The 13,684-nt window shown below is 38.3% G+C and overlaps 1 protein-coding gene and 1 pseudogene across 3 annotated transcripts in view; one reads left to right on the top strand and one right to left on the bottom strand.

Moving 5' to 3' along the window:
- The first annotated feature begins 2,375 nt into the window (after window positions 1–2,375).
- LOC127366462 (uncharacterized) overlaps window positions 2,376–13,684 on the top strand; it is a 50,629-nt gene continuing 39,320 nt past the window's right edge. For 2 of the 3 annotated variants that reach the window (XM_051405401.1, XM_051405402.1), the window contains exons 1-10: window positions 2,376–2,857; window positions 4,066–4,431; window positions 5,070–5,432; window positions 6,263–6,616; window positions 6,701–6,718; window positions 6,943–7,006; window positions 7,098–7,141; window positions 7,879–8,029; window positions 8,150–8,263; window positions 9,366–9,433. In XM_051405401.1, coding sequence (XP_051261361.1) covers window positions 2,465–2,857; window positions 4,066–4,431; window positions 5,070–5,432; window positions 6,263–6,616; window positions 6,701–6,718; window positions 6,943–7,006; window positions 7,098–7,141; window positions 7,879–8,029; window positions 8,150–8,263; window positions 9,366–9,433 — 1,935 coding nt within the window. In that variant the 5' untranslated portion in view covers window positions 2,376–2,464. Of the gene's footprint in view, window positions 2,858–4,065; window positions 4,432–5,069; window positions 5,433–6,262; window positions 6,617–6,700; window positions 6,719–6,942; window positions 7,007–7,097; window positions 7,142–7,878; window positions 8,030–8,149; window positions 8,264–9,365; window positions 9,434–9,989; window positions 10,341–13,684 lie in introns of those variants that run through there. The other variant, XM_051405400.1, reaches the window with a different exon arrangement.
- LOC127366456 (NACHT, LRR and PYD domains-containing protein 3-like) overlaps window positions 10,341–13,684 on the bottom strand; it is a 53,492-nt pseudogene continuing 50,148 nt past the window's right edge.

Here is a 13,684-nt window from a genome sequence, read left to right as displayed (position 1 = left end):
AACAGCTGATTGAAAAAACTTTTTGTAAGTCTTGTATCCGAAAACTCCTTTACTTGGCATGACAGAAAAATATGATCTGAAGTGACAGGAGAGTTAGTGTAATATATGGCAGGCATGAGAGCGACCAAGAGTTGGCTGCTGCTTGTGACAATTATTCAAAACGTGACGTACTTTCACCATTATTTCATTCTTCCAGTTCTGTTTAACAGAAACCGTTTGAAGAAAAGTGCAGATTAGTTTATGCAATTGTCACAAAATGTCTCTCTGTCACCTCGGATGGCACAGAGAGACGGTTCACAGACAGGGAGACATGGTGTGAGATGGTGAAGACAAGATAGCGTCTTAATCTGTCTAATACAAAATGTTGACAATAATCTGTTTTCTATCACTCATAACCTTTCTGCCACCGGGTCGGATTCAGTCTGATTTCCCCTTGTGACCAATGAAATGAGGCGGAAACACACATCGCTTTTGACAACAAGGGCTGCCAGAATCAACATAAAATTCCTGGTTTCTGCTTTAACTTCCTTCACTTTTATTTGCCTTAAAATGGTACTCTGAATATTGCACATCCATATATTAGGGAAACTCACACGAAGCAGATTAAAAGAAGAACAATATAAATTGATACAGAAGAGACCGATATGTCCTCCAAATTAAACAATGTATCCTGGATAAGATAAGGTTTTTGGGATATTTCGGTTTTCTCATATCCTGGTTTCAAACCCTGGATAATCCCTCATCTTGGTTTTGAGAAGCCTGGAAGAAACTCCCTTTGTGCTTTTCGCATGTAGAACCATGTAATTCTGACAAAATGTCGGTCTGTCACCTCCGATGGCACAGAGAGATGAACAAAAGCACCCTGTCTCACTCTGAGGTGCCAGGGAGATGATTAGAGATAAGATGATGAAGGCAGATATTGTATCTGTAGCACTCCAATAGTATTTCATATGGCAAAACTGTTTTTTTTAATGGTGAAAACTTGTATTATACGGTATAAATATTGAATAAAACTCCAACCTTAACCTTAAAATCAACAGTACTAATATTCTTTCTACTGTATTTATTACAGTAAAGTTCTTTTTTTTTACAATATACATAGTCTTGGAGGATTTGCTGAAACAACCGATGCTGTTGTTTTTCTCAGGAGGTAATTTACCATATCATGCGGTCTTTGCTTCGGCATCTGCATATTTAGCAGTTTTATATGTTTATTTATATGATGATGAAAAAAAACTAGTATAAAAATGTAATGTAAATGTAAAGACATACAAAATCCTTGTGTGTGCTTCATTTTTGTAAAAAAAAAAAAAAAAAAAAGTCACAACCCAAGTTAACCTTTGGTTTACCCAGGAAAATGCTTTGTCAAAATGTGTGGACAATCCGGAGTTTTGTTACATATCTAACATGCATTTCTTTCACACAGATAAGAATGTGACATGTGTTCAGACAGGAGGCCTATCTGTCTGCATCAGCTCAGGGGAGATCAACAGACATCACCTACAATCTGACATACGTACAGATGGTTTTGGTGCCCCACGTACAAAGGCTGAGTCCTTGCTGCAGTGGCCACGGGTTTGAATCTGACCTGTGGCTCTTTGCTGCTTGTCATCTCCCCTCTCTCTATCTCTGTTTTCTTTATCTTCAGCTGTCCTTTCTAATAAAGGGGAAAAGGCCATAAAAATGTAAAAAAATAAATAATGTAAAGAACATTTTATAAACTTTATACACTTTTTTTCCCCCCAATGAACAAACTGCCATTGAAAGGTCCAGTGTGTAACATTTAGGAGGATATATGTGCAGCAATGGATGCAATGGCCGTTTTTATCTACAGAGGGAGTTGATCCTCTTCCACAAAGACCACCATGTTGAACTGCCATGTTTCTACAGTACTCCAGTACAAAAATCTGGTATCTTTAAACAAGGAAGTCAGCCACCTTCTCATGCACTGCTGTCTTTTTACGTCAGAGAATCCACTAATTCCTCGTTACGGTAAAACAGCATCATGCCACATGGTGGGTGTGTGTTTCTGGAACTCCAGTCTTTATTTACAGACAACAAGCCAGAACAGTCACAATACTTTATTCTCTCGATCCTAATGTTGAAATAGTTTCCATCCAGAAGACGGGTTTATTGTGCCAGCTTTTATGCAACAAGCCCCCAGGTTACACAGAATGCACACAATCATAACCAGATGTTGTGTTTATTACAAAGGTCTTGAGCCCTTGGATTGAATTTCTCAGAATAGTGCTGCTGCTCTGGGACCAGTTAGGCTCTCATTTTGTGTTGAGCATCCTATTGATATGTGACCTTACCAGTGGTCCTAAATCAGTGCCAGTTTTGTAGAAACTCCATTCGTGGACTCCTACTCCGCCTCCTCAGCAAAGCAGCAGAAACACACTGGTCTCAAACCCCCAAAAGCTAAGCTGCTGTTAAACAGCAGTTTGTGAGATTACTGAGAGTAATGAAGCATTTGGTCTTGGTGGTTTTGGGTTTGCTGCTGTCTTTTCAGCAGGCACATAGCAGGAGAGATGAGACAGCAAATTGCAAGCCAATAACGGCCAGCTTTTGTCAAGGTTTGGGATACACCACGACCCTCCATCCAAGTGGAGTTATAGGCTACAACCTGCAGCAAATTGGTCAGATGGTGGAGACTGCTTGTTCGCCAAACATTGCTACACTTATGTGTCGTGTTGTTGTGCCTGAATGCACTGCAGAGGATGACAGCCGGCTGAAGCCATGCCGAGCTCTCTGCGAGAAGGTCAAGACAGACTGCGATTCTGTCTTCAAAGCAAGGCGGATGTACTGGCCAACAAGGCTCCGATGTGACGCTTTACCAGAGTCTAACTGTATGCAGGTTAGTATGAAATGATGAGGATATCTTCTCTTTTTTAAATACCTTTTGTATTTGTTTTATAGTATAGAATGGATTGTGTGGCTTGTAACTAGTTTGACTTTGATTTTGGGAAAAACATTGTATACATGCTGAGATTTAGATGAAAAAATTAATACTACAGTACAGGGGAGCCATAGGGAGCTTGGCTCCTCTTAATAAGACATGAGCTCCCCTGAAAACATTATTTGTTAAATTTTGGCTATGCATTTCAATCTTTCTGTAGGCTTCTCTTTCTTCATTGTCATGGATCATGCATAATGTTGTAATGGCTAAGATTGATGGATGATTTATGTAGTGGGGTGATCTAGTTCACTAAATACTGGCATGCATTGCAATCACCATTGAAGTGTAGTGGCGCAATATAATAAACTTCACTCATTGTAACTGTAAGATCAGAAAATTTCTGTTTTGCAGTCAGCCTCCTGTGAGTCAATCAGTCAAGCACCTCCCTCAAAAGCCATGGTATAGTTCACTCTGTCCAAAAGCAACACAATCTCTCTACCATCACCTCTTAAGCACACAAATTAGGGTGATATGTTAATTTTATTTAAATTGTTTTCAAGAACTACAGCCCTTCCGTATATATTTGTGGTTTGATGGAGTGGCTGCAGGAAGTCACTAACCAGGCACACCATTTGGTTGGTTACACAAAACCATCTGGGAAGTCGTCCTTTTGTATTTTGTACAGATTTAACATTCAGATATGAGATTTAAAGGTACTGGTAGGTGAATTTTGTTATCTTTGAAAAGAGCTAAACAAGCTGTTTCTTAGTAGTAATATTAAGTTAAATCTAATCATCTTGTGGCTGCAGTTTCATATTTTATGTGAGTAGTATCAATCTATATATCTAACTCGCAGCAAGAAAGTAAAGAAGAGTACCTAAAATGTCAAACCCTTTCTTTAAAGTGCAGGGATGCCACCACCACAGTGTGTGGGCTTAGAGTTTGGATACATTTTTGTTGGAAGGTCACAGCACAGAGGCATCTGAACTGGACATCTACGCTGACCACAGGTCCACTTTGCCCAACCACAAGGTCCACTGTCCAATTAGGACACAAACAAATCGCGGTTGAGGTTTTTTGGATTAGGTACACTTGTGGTTGATGAAAGCTACAGAAGCTAGAATATTGTTTATTAAAACTACTGGTTTATGTTTCTGTTCACCCAGAGTCAGAGCAACCCTGTTGCTCCAACATCCCCTGCGACATGTCAGACAATCACTGTCCCTCTCTGCAATGGCCTGCCTTACACCGAGACCATCCTGCCCAACATTCTAGGCCACAGAACTCAGGAGGTGGCAGGAATGGAATTACACCAGTTTGTACCACTTGTCAAAGTGCAGTGCTCCCCTCATCTGAAGTCTTTCTTGTGCTCCGTTTACACTCCGAAGTGTGTATCCGGACAACCTCGACCTCCATGTAGAACGCTCTGTGAGCAGGCACGATCAGGCTGTGAATCACTTATGAACAAGTTCGACGTCATGTGGCCAGAATCCCTCAGGTGTGAAGCATTTACCACGGAATCTTGCGAACAGGTAAGTCTGGCCTTTTGACTCTAACATGAAGATGAACAGATGTTTACAAGTATGTTTATGTCTCAGAAGCCACAAGTAGAGAGTTTTTAATGATAATACAAGTTGCACAGTGTCTTGCACATTGCAATAATTTAAAAGTTACAGTTTCAGCACTTTTTCCCTCTGACGATAATTTGACTGCGTCAGTTGGTTTCTTACGCAAAACCATCTGGGAAGTCATAGTTGAAAACTGTTTGGAAAATGGGAGGCACTTTCAAAATACTCGACAGGTGATTGGATGAACCATCTGTCTATCACCATCTATCACAGGCAAACATCAACCAATCATATCAACAAACCATATAACGTAGTCAAACTCTGACAGTCAAGAGAAGAGCAAAAACAGCTTTTCCATCAAGAAAAGCCTTCATTTCCATTCTTTGCTCCTCTTTTAATGAAGAAATATTCTCCAGTTCTTATATAACTGATACTAGCAGCACCTACGCTAACCTCTTTAGCAGCCACCATTGTTGTTTTTGAGCAAATAGTTGAGAGAGTCACTTCTCAGACATTTCATCACACACACATAGCATTAAAACACAACACAGCAAAAGTACTTAGAGATAAGAATTCACTGATTTATGCTTCTGTTCTTTCAGGCTCAAGGCATCAGTTTTACTCAGACATCACTTCCAACATGTCAGACAATCACTATGCCTTTCTGCAGAGACCTTTACACAGAGACCGTCCTGCCAAACGTTCTAGGCCACAGAACTCAGGAGGAGGCAGGAACTGACGTGCGTCAGTTTTTTCCACTTGTAGAAATGGGGTGCTCCTCTCATCTGAAGCCTTTCTTGTGCTCCGTCTACATTCCTGAGTGTGTGTCCGGAAAACCTCGACCTCCATGCAGAACGCTCTGTGAGCATTCAAGGTCCGGCTGTGAATCACTTATGAATAGATTCAGTTTCCGGTGGCCAGAATCCCTCAGGTGTGAAGCGTTTACCACGGAATCCTGTGAACACGTAAGTCTGCTCTTTTTGACTCCAACATTGAGATGAACAGATGTTTACAAGTATGTTTATGTCTCAGAAGCCACTAGGTCTAGAGTTTTTAATAATAACACTTTTTGTTGAAAGCTTCTTGAACAAAGCAATAAAAACCATAAATAGCTAAAGAAAAATGGGCACACCAGAAAGGCTTCTGAAACAGCAAATGGGACAAATTAAGACCAAATGTTTCATGGACCAGGCTTAAGACAATGGTTTTACTATTTTGGCTCCAACAATGTAAAACAAACTAGTGACAAATCAGTTAATCAGTGCCAAAAACTCACAATAAACTGGCACTTTTATGACCTTATTAGAGTTTTTACTCTATTGAGTGGCAATTCTGTGAAATGGATTTTTATGGTTCTGTATGGTCCATTAAAAGTGCGTGTTTTTTTCCACTTACCAGCTTATTATAATTGTTAGACAACGTTATGAAAAGGGAGAACTGAAATGTTTTGTGTTAGCCTTCAACTTGCCTAACTAACGTGTATGCTCCCTAATGGCAACCTACTTACATAAACTAATAAAACTAAAACTTTCACATTAAAAGCCAGTCTGGCTCACAGGAAGTAGACTGTGGGTATAAGCCCAATATAATGCATTTATCATTAAGGTTAAAGTGACTGCTAAACTGTTCGTCTGCTACAGGCCAACTGCTTTGAATCTGTCTAAGTTTTATTTCTGAGCCCACCCTTTTTACAATGACAGTAGTTGTCGCCACAGTCAAAGGAAAACGCTACCACAGGTCATGCGAAGGCCAAATTAGACTTGGAGTGACAGTGTGGTCTTGTGTCTTGTTCCAGCATGGAGTGGGCAGCAGCGGGGGCATCTGTGAGCCAGTCACCATACCGGTCTGTCAGGGCCTGTCCTACAACCAGACGATCATGCCTAATCTCCTGGGACACACGAGTCAAAGAGAGGCCGTAATGAAGATGTCCTTTTTCAACTCGCTCGTGCAAGCTGTGTGCTCTATGGACATTCGTCTCTTCGTGTGTATGGTGTACGCCCCCAAGTGTGTGGCAGGGGAAGTGCAGCGTCCCTGCAGGTCGTTCTGTGAGAGGGCCAAAAAGGGCTGTGAGAGTTTGATGACCGGTTTTGGTGTTTCTTGGCCAAATGAGCTGCGGTGTGACTCATTCCCAGAGGAAACGTGTATATCAGTAAGTAACGGATACTTCCATGAGAATGAAATACTTTAGTTTGGTAATGGAAAGAATAATCTCTCACTTCTTTTTCTTTCACAGGAAGACAGCAGGCCAGACGTAAGTGCTTTCACTGTTAATTCTTTATTAAAAGATTTTGTAACTGCCCAAGATATAACATGCATATTTTATATTTAAAAATGTACTTATTGTATCCCTGCCAATATTCTATGGTAATTTCAGTGTTTTTCATGTCAGCGTTAGAGTCATCAAGTTATTGAATGTTGTGCAAAATGGCAAACTATCTTTATTCATCTAACTTTGTTTGTCCTTGTTTCCAACAGATGCTGGATGCTGAAGGTCTTCTTGCTAAGTTGAACGCCGGTGGCTTATCTGTTCATGGCAAATGTCAGTTTATCTTCCACCAACTTTGACAGCACTATGTTATCGTCTGAATTAGGAATTTCTACACTAATTTTATTTATTCTACCCAATATAGCCCTGAGTCTCAAGACAGCCCGCCTACTGTTGACTCTCATGGATGTATCCTTTACAGCTCACTGCTGTTTCTGTTATTCTGCTCAGTATCCATATTTATCACATACTACTTGTCCCAGGATCAATGATGTCTCAACAGGGGTGATACCAAACTCGTTCTGAATGCATTGGATGCTATATTTGATCACTGATTTCAACAATCAATTAATCAGACTTTACTTGTATAGCACTTTTCATGCAAACAAAATGTAACACAAAGTGACACACACAATAAAAAAGAAATAAAAAGTAATAAAACACATAAAAAAAGGAATAAATAGACAAATAAATGAATGAAAATAAATTAAAAGCCAGATGAAAATTTCTGGTCTTCAGAAAGTCTGTTCCAGAGACGTGTGGCATAGTAATAAAAGCATGCCTTGTTCTGGGATAACAAAAAAGCCGTTACCAGAAGACCTGAGGGTTCTAGAGAGTTCATAGGCTCAAAACAAATCTGAAAAATACGTAGAACTAAGACCATTAAAAGCTTCACAAACCAATAAAACGATCTTAAACTCAATTCTGAAGCAAGCCAGTAGCCAGTACATCTGCTTACCTTGAGATCGATTTCAGTCGTCTGGAGACACAGTAATGTAAAGCTGTGTGTCATCTGCAAAGCTATGGAAATTTAAGATGTGTCTCTTGATGATGTCTCCAAGTGGGAGCATGTAAAAGTTAAAAAGGGTAAGACCCAAATAGGAGCTGTGTGTTTTCAGTTCATCTTCTTTAACCAGCACTTTCAGGCGGACAAGACTGGAGACCTGAACGTGGTCGAGGTCTTCAAAGTGGAGCACTATGTGGCCATTGCCAGGAGGGAGTATGTGGAGAGCTACGAGAGGAGGAATCCACCCTCAGTCACTCAAACCCAAATGAAGAAGACTCTGTCCGCCCGTGGTAATACATTGTGTCTGTTATAAACGATATACTGATTTAAGAAAACATTAACTGACTGAGAAGCAAGTAAATTAGTTTAGTCTTATTTGCTTTTCATATGTGATTGTTTCTATCGTGCAGTACCCAATTTAGATGAGGAAACCTTCAGAAGTCTGTGGCGTGAATACAGCTATAAAGGTGGGATCGACTATGATGAGTTTGTGGTGGTCCTGACAAAACTTCAGATCCTCAGAGGTAACGTAAACCACATTTATTTTCTATGTACTTTTTCTTAATGCCTGTCACTGGGTTGGATTCACCTCGAAATCAGACGAAATGGGGCAGTAAAAAGACTACCACTTTTAACCACAGGGGCCGCCAGAATCAACACAAAATTCAAACAAGGTAGGTAGGCTACTTTATACTCTACTACAGTTTAGTAGTGATTAGGTGAGGGCAACTCACAATTAATATATATTTAGAAATATATGTATATATAAATACATTAAAATTAGCTCCACCTTTACTATTTTCAATAATCCAATAATAAAATCTATAGTGTTCTCAAATGGGTCATTGTGCAATATGAGTACTTTTACTTGTGGTACTTTGAATCTATTTTGATGGTTATAAGTTTGTTCTGGTTGTGGAGTATTTCTACACTGTAGTATTGTTACTTTTACTTAAAGCACCAACAAGGAACTCTCATTTTGTGTTGATTCTGGCGGCCCCCGTCGACAAAAGCGGTAGTGTTTTCCCCGCCTTGTTTCGCCTGATTTTGAGGCTAATCCAAATGAATCTGACCCGGTGGCAGGCATTAATAATAACAACATAGAAATAGTAGCTGATGGTCTTCTTTATTTATGTTCGTAATATAGAGGCTTCAGTATATAAGTAAAAATTCTCAACTGTACTAAACTGCATAAAAGATGCTATATAAATAAAGTTTGATGGATTGATTGATTCATTGTAATAATATTAATGAAACAGGAGACTCCCTGTTTATTATTGTTTTTGGTAGAAATGTATTTAATTCCATTATAATAATATACAATTTAGTATCAATAAACTCCCTAAAAAATCAACAATAAAAGCTGTAGAATTTTTTGTTTTTAATAGCAGCATAAAAGCAACTATATCAAAAGTTTATTCTATAACCCTGTGTTGTAAATCACAATAAAAATAACCTTGAATCCTTAATAAGTTATGACACACTCAGTGGCTTAGGTATTTGTAGATGCAAATGCAAATTATATAATTTCAATTTAGTTTTATTTATATAGTGCCAAATCACAGAAGAGAAGTTATCTGAGGAATTCAGTTAGTGCAGGTTTTAAATATTTGCTTCCTGTCTCAGATCGTTTCCAGGCTCATCTGCTGCGATTGCCATGTGACTGCGAAGTCGCCAGCTTCTCTTTCAAACAGGTGAGTTTAAATCTTTGGTTAATAGTTATGTGATTAGTACTCATTAATTTAATATAGAGCAATATGATACAATCTAGTGTAACACCAGAATAGCAGAATAATATGTAATATGATTAAGTGACATAATACAGTAGAAAATATAATACAGTATAATACAATATTCAATTCACTCATGGGTGGGATATTTTACTAATCTTCACCCTAGAAGATGATTTGTAGAAAGAAAATACAGATAAACAGTTTATATACATTTTTGTAAATAGAAACATCTTCCACTTCTGTAGTTAAAAAATACTGGAAAGAAAATAATCATCCGAGTTAGTTTCTTACGTTGGAAGTGAGGAGTTTAATCATATCTAAATAGTTGAACTAGTGAAGGAGAAACTCAGCTTTCTGTAGGTGTTTGATGCTGTTAAAATGCTGACATCTGCTGGCCAGCCCTTGATATTGCATTTACAACACATTGTCCCGTTGTAAAGGAAATGAGTTAGTTATTTCCAGTGCTGCATGTAAACGGTTCATTGTGTTATTACACTCTTTTATTCTCTCTTGTCAGTTCATGAAATCCGCCATAATCTGAGGATCCAACAGGAGCTGAATGGAGGAAGAATGTCTTTCAGAAACAGAGCTGAGGGGAGCATATATAACATTTAAGGAACTTCAAACACTGAAAATAAGCTGTTGTGAGTCTGAGATTTTTCTTTTCTGATTTTTTTACGTTGCAGAATGTTTTTTACTCTCGGATTATAAACAAATTTGTCATTTTGTAAAATTGTTACTTACATTAAAAATACTCTGCTGCAGTAATCATTAAGCTTTCTCTACTTATTTCTATTTCTTTGGTGAAAAATCTGAGGAAATTACATGTGAACATGATGGTGGATTTAAAATAAAAACAACCAGATGATCTATTGTATTTGTGTTTTTATTACGTGCATGACTGCAGTTCAATGAAGCACAGGGTAAAACTTCAATCAAACTCCATGTAACATAGGATTAAAGTTATGGTAAATAATGTTGCTTTGGTCATTTAAGTGTACATACTGTATATCCATACACTCTATTCACACAGTGGATCTTAGCCTGGCTGACATTATTTATATTTTACAATAATCATAAAATACATGATCCTATAACTGTTACTTGAACAGGTTACAGCAGGAATACATCCTCAATCTCCAGTAAAAAATGTAACACCTCATACATTTCACAACATGAAACTACAGATATTTTCTGATGCTGACAATAAAAGAGAATCCATAAGCCTCCATATTAAAATGGCCAACTTTACAGCACAAAAAACAGTTTACAGGTACAAACAAAGTAAACTCCTGCTCACATAATCTTAATATTCTGCTTGGTGGATGGGTTTTTAATAACCAGATGTTTTCTGGTAACTAATTTTGATGGACTGCTTTATTTTCAGTTGCACACATACAATGTGTAGTACCACGCAAATGCCTAAAATCCATCAACCAGCCATTCATCTACCCCAGTAGTTTATCTGCTCAGGGTCGTGGTGACAAGAGATTGGAAAATATTACATTATATAACTGCGTTATTTCATTTTTATTATGCTTGATCTGAGTGCAGCTTTCACAGCTAGAAGGTTTTCAATTGGCTCTAAGGGCTGCTGCCTATATACAGTAGAATTATTTAGGCATTTCCTAATGCTAATGATTCAATTTGGGAATGATCCTGATTGACAAACATCTGTGTAACAACAAATCATTGATCTGCACACATTTCCCATATTCCGTTTCTATAAATGAAAGAGAAATGAAAAAAAAAAAGCTGTAACATAGGATTAAAGTTATGGTAAATGGTGTTGCTTTGGTCATTTAAGTGTACATACTGTATATCCATACACTCTATTTACACAGTAGATCTTAGCCTGGCTGACATCATTTATATTTTACAATAATCATAAAGTAGATGATCCTATAACTGTTATTTGAACAGGTTACAGCAGGAAGAAATTCTCAATCTCCAGTAAAAAATGTAACACCTCATACATTTCACAACATGAAACTACAGATATTTTCTGATGCTGACAATAAAAGAGACCCTGGTTTTGTCCTCTAAATTGGGACTTTAAAAGCTGCATTTCTCTGCCTGCTTTGGATGAGTTTTTGGAGCCTGTTCGGAGGTATTCAGTTTGTAGATTCAGTATCTGAAATGGGACACAGTAAACGCCTACATTGCCTTACATGTAGTTAGCTGACGTTTATCCAAAGCGACTTATAATTATTTCACTCAATAAATGGATTGTAAACTACTACATTTAGAGCAGCAAGTGATAAGAGATTAATAGTGATTGGTAACAGTGGTAATTTCTTTCCAACTCACTCCTCCTGTGAAGGACTCATAAGGAGGGACTTTATAAACACAAGTGCTCAGTGCTCAATTGGCTACAGTAGTGCTAGCCACGCCTCGTTAATTAGCAATACAATTACCCTGATGGTGACGGCCTTATAAGAAAACCCGTTTCCACTGACAGCTCAAAACTAAATAAAAATATACAGATCATTGAAGCTGTGTGATTTCTAAAAGTCTTTAAACAGTTTAAGAATAAGTCTCTTAACCCAACATTGTGTTTTTGGTTACCCTAGCTTGAACAAATGAAAATATAATTTGTCTACCAAGAGTACAAGAATACACTAACTGACAGTTACCTGACACAGCACAAATTATTAACACCGATGATTAAAGATCAATACAACAAAAAAAGCTCAAACTAATAGATTATAGTCAGTCACAAAGGAACAGCACATGATTAGAACCAACACAGTAGACAGTAAATATACTGCTTATCCTACTACTAGTACAGAAGTCAGAATGCATACTTGTGCTGCTACAATCTACAAAGAGGCCACATTGATCTATCTAATCCTTTATCAACTGCTACAAAAAGTTCTTATTAGAACAATGTATGATAGGCAAAAACAAACTAGTAAGAGAGAACCAACTCATTATATCCATTAAGTTGATATATTTACTTTTATATTGGCTGTTTTTAAGCTCACCTAACCCTTTGCAAATATGTTTTATGACCAAAAAAAATATGTGTTAGTATGATTTGGTCAATTATGACAAATGCTGCTCTGTATAAACCTCTGACTTGTGGTATCTATTCAATTTTTCAATTCAATTCAATTTTATTTGTATAGCGCCAATTCATAACAGAAGTTATCACAGGACACTTTTCAAATTTTATATTGTTGTCATACTGGCAAATTGGCATTTCTACTTCAACGTTCTCAAACTTCCACAGCCTCTTCCTGAGAGCTCTCCACGGCTCCCAGGCTGAGAGATGTTGTTGGTTGCTTTATTTTTTATTGATCTGATATCAAATTGATCTGCACACATTTCCCATATTTAGTTTGTATAAATGAAAGAGAAAAAAAGGCACCCAATTGCAAGTTTGGGAAATAAATCTGTCCCATCATAAGGCGGCCCCTGGACTGAACTGTTGGGAGGTTGCTGCTTTTCGGCACCTCAAAGTCCCTTCTGTCTCTGGAAAAGTGATGAGACAATCAGTTGACAGGACATGCATCATTTTTAAATATTTTTTTAACTGAGAGGCCTGGTTCTGTACTGAGCAGAATACTTCTCTACCTGAGAGACTGCTCTATGCTATATCACACAAAGACACAGACGAGTTAGATATGTCCATCTTAATCCTGAATGCAGGGTAGACCGGCTCTGTGAATGTGGTCTGGAAGGTGCGGAGGTGGGTCAGCTGACCTGAGGACACACTGTAGAAAGACAGAGTGCCAGCAGACCAGTCCAGGTACACTCCCACTCTGACTGTGGGGGGGGTGCGGATGGATGCTCTTTTGTTCTTGTCCAGGACAGAGTAACCACTATCAGAGCAGCGCAGACTCCAGGACAGGTCATTCATTCCAAGACAGGACTCGTCACCTTCTCCTCTCCTTTTGATTCCTCTGTAAGTCACTGCTATATAAACCTGTCCTTCGTACTCAACCTCCCAGTAACAGCGACCAGTCAAACCTTCTGTGCACAGCAGCTGTTTCCAGTAGTCAAATCTCTCTGGGTCATCAGGATACGGCTGCGTCTCTTTACCCACTGTCACCTTTTTGTTGTGGTTCGACAGTACGAGCTTTCTGTTTGCTGTGTTTGGATTCAGTGTGAGTTCACAGGCGTCTGATTGAGAGAATAACACAAAAGATAGTAGCACTTTTTAACACTGAATCGGTCAAAACTTCTCCTCATTATTAAAAAAATCAC

This window comes from Dicentrarchus labrax, unplaced genomic scaffold (assembly GCF_905237075.1).
Source record: "Dicentrarchus labrax unplaced genomic scaffold, dlabrax2021, whole genome shotgun sequence".
NCBI classification, from domain to species: Eukaryota; Metazoa; Chordata; class Actinopteri; family Moronidae; genus Dicentrarchus; species Dicentrarchus labrax.
The sequence above is the reverse complement of the archived record's forward strand: the minus strand, read 5'-3'. Positions and strand labels throughout refer to the sequence as shown.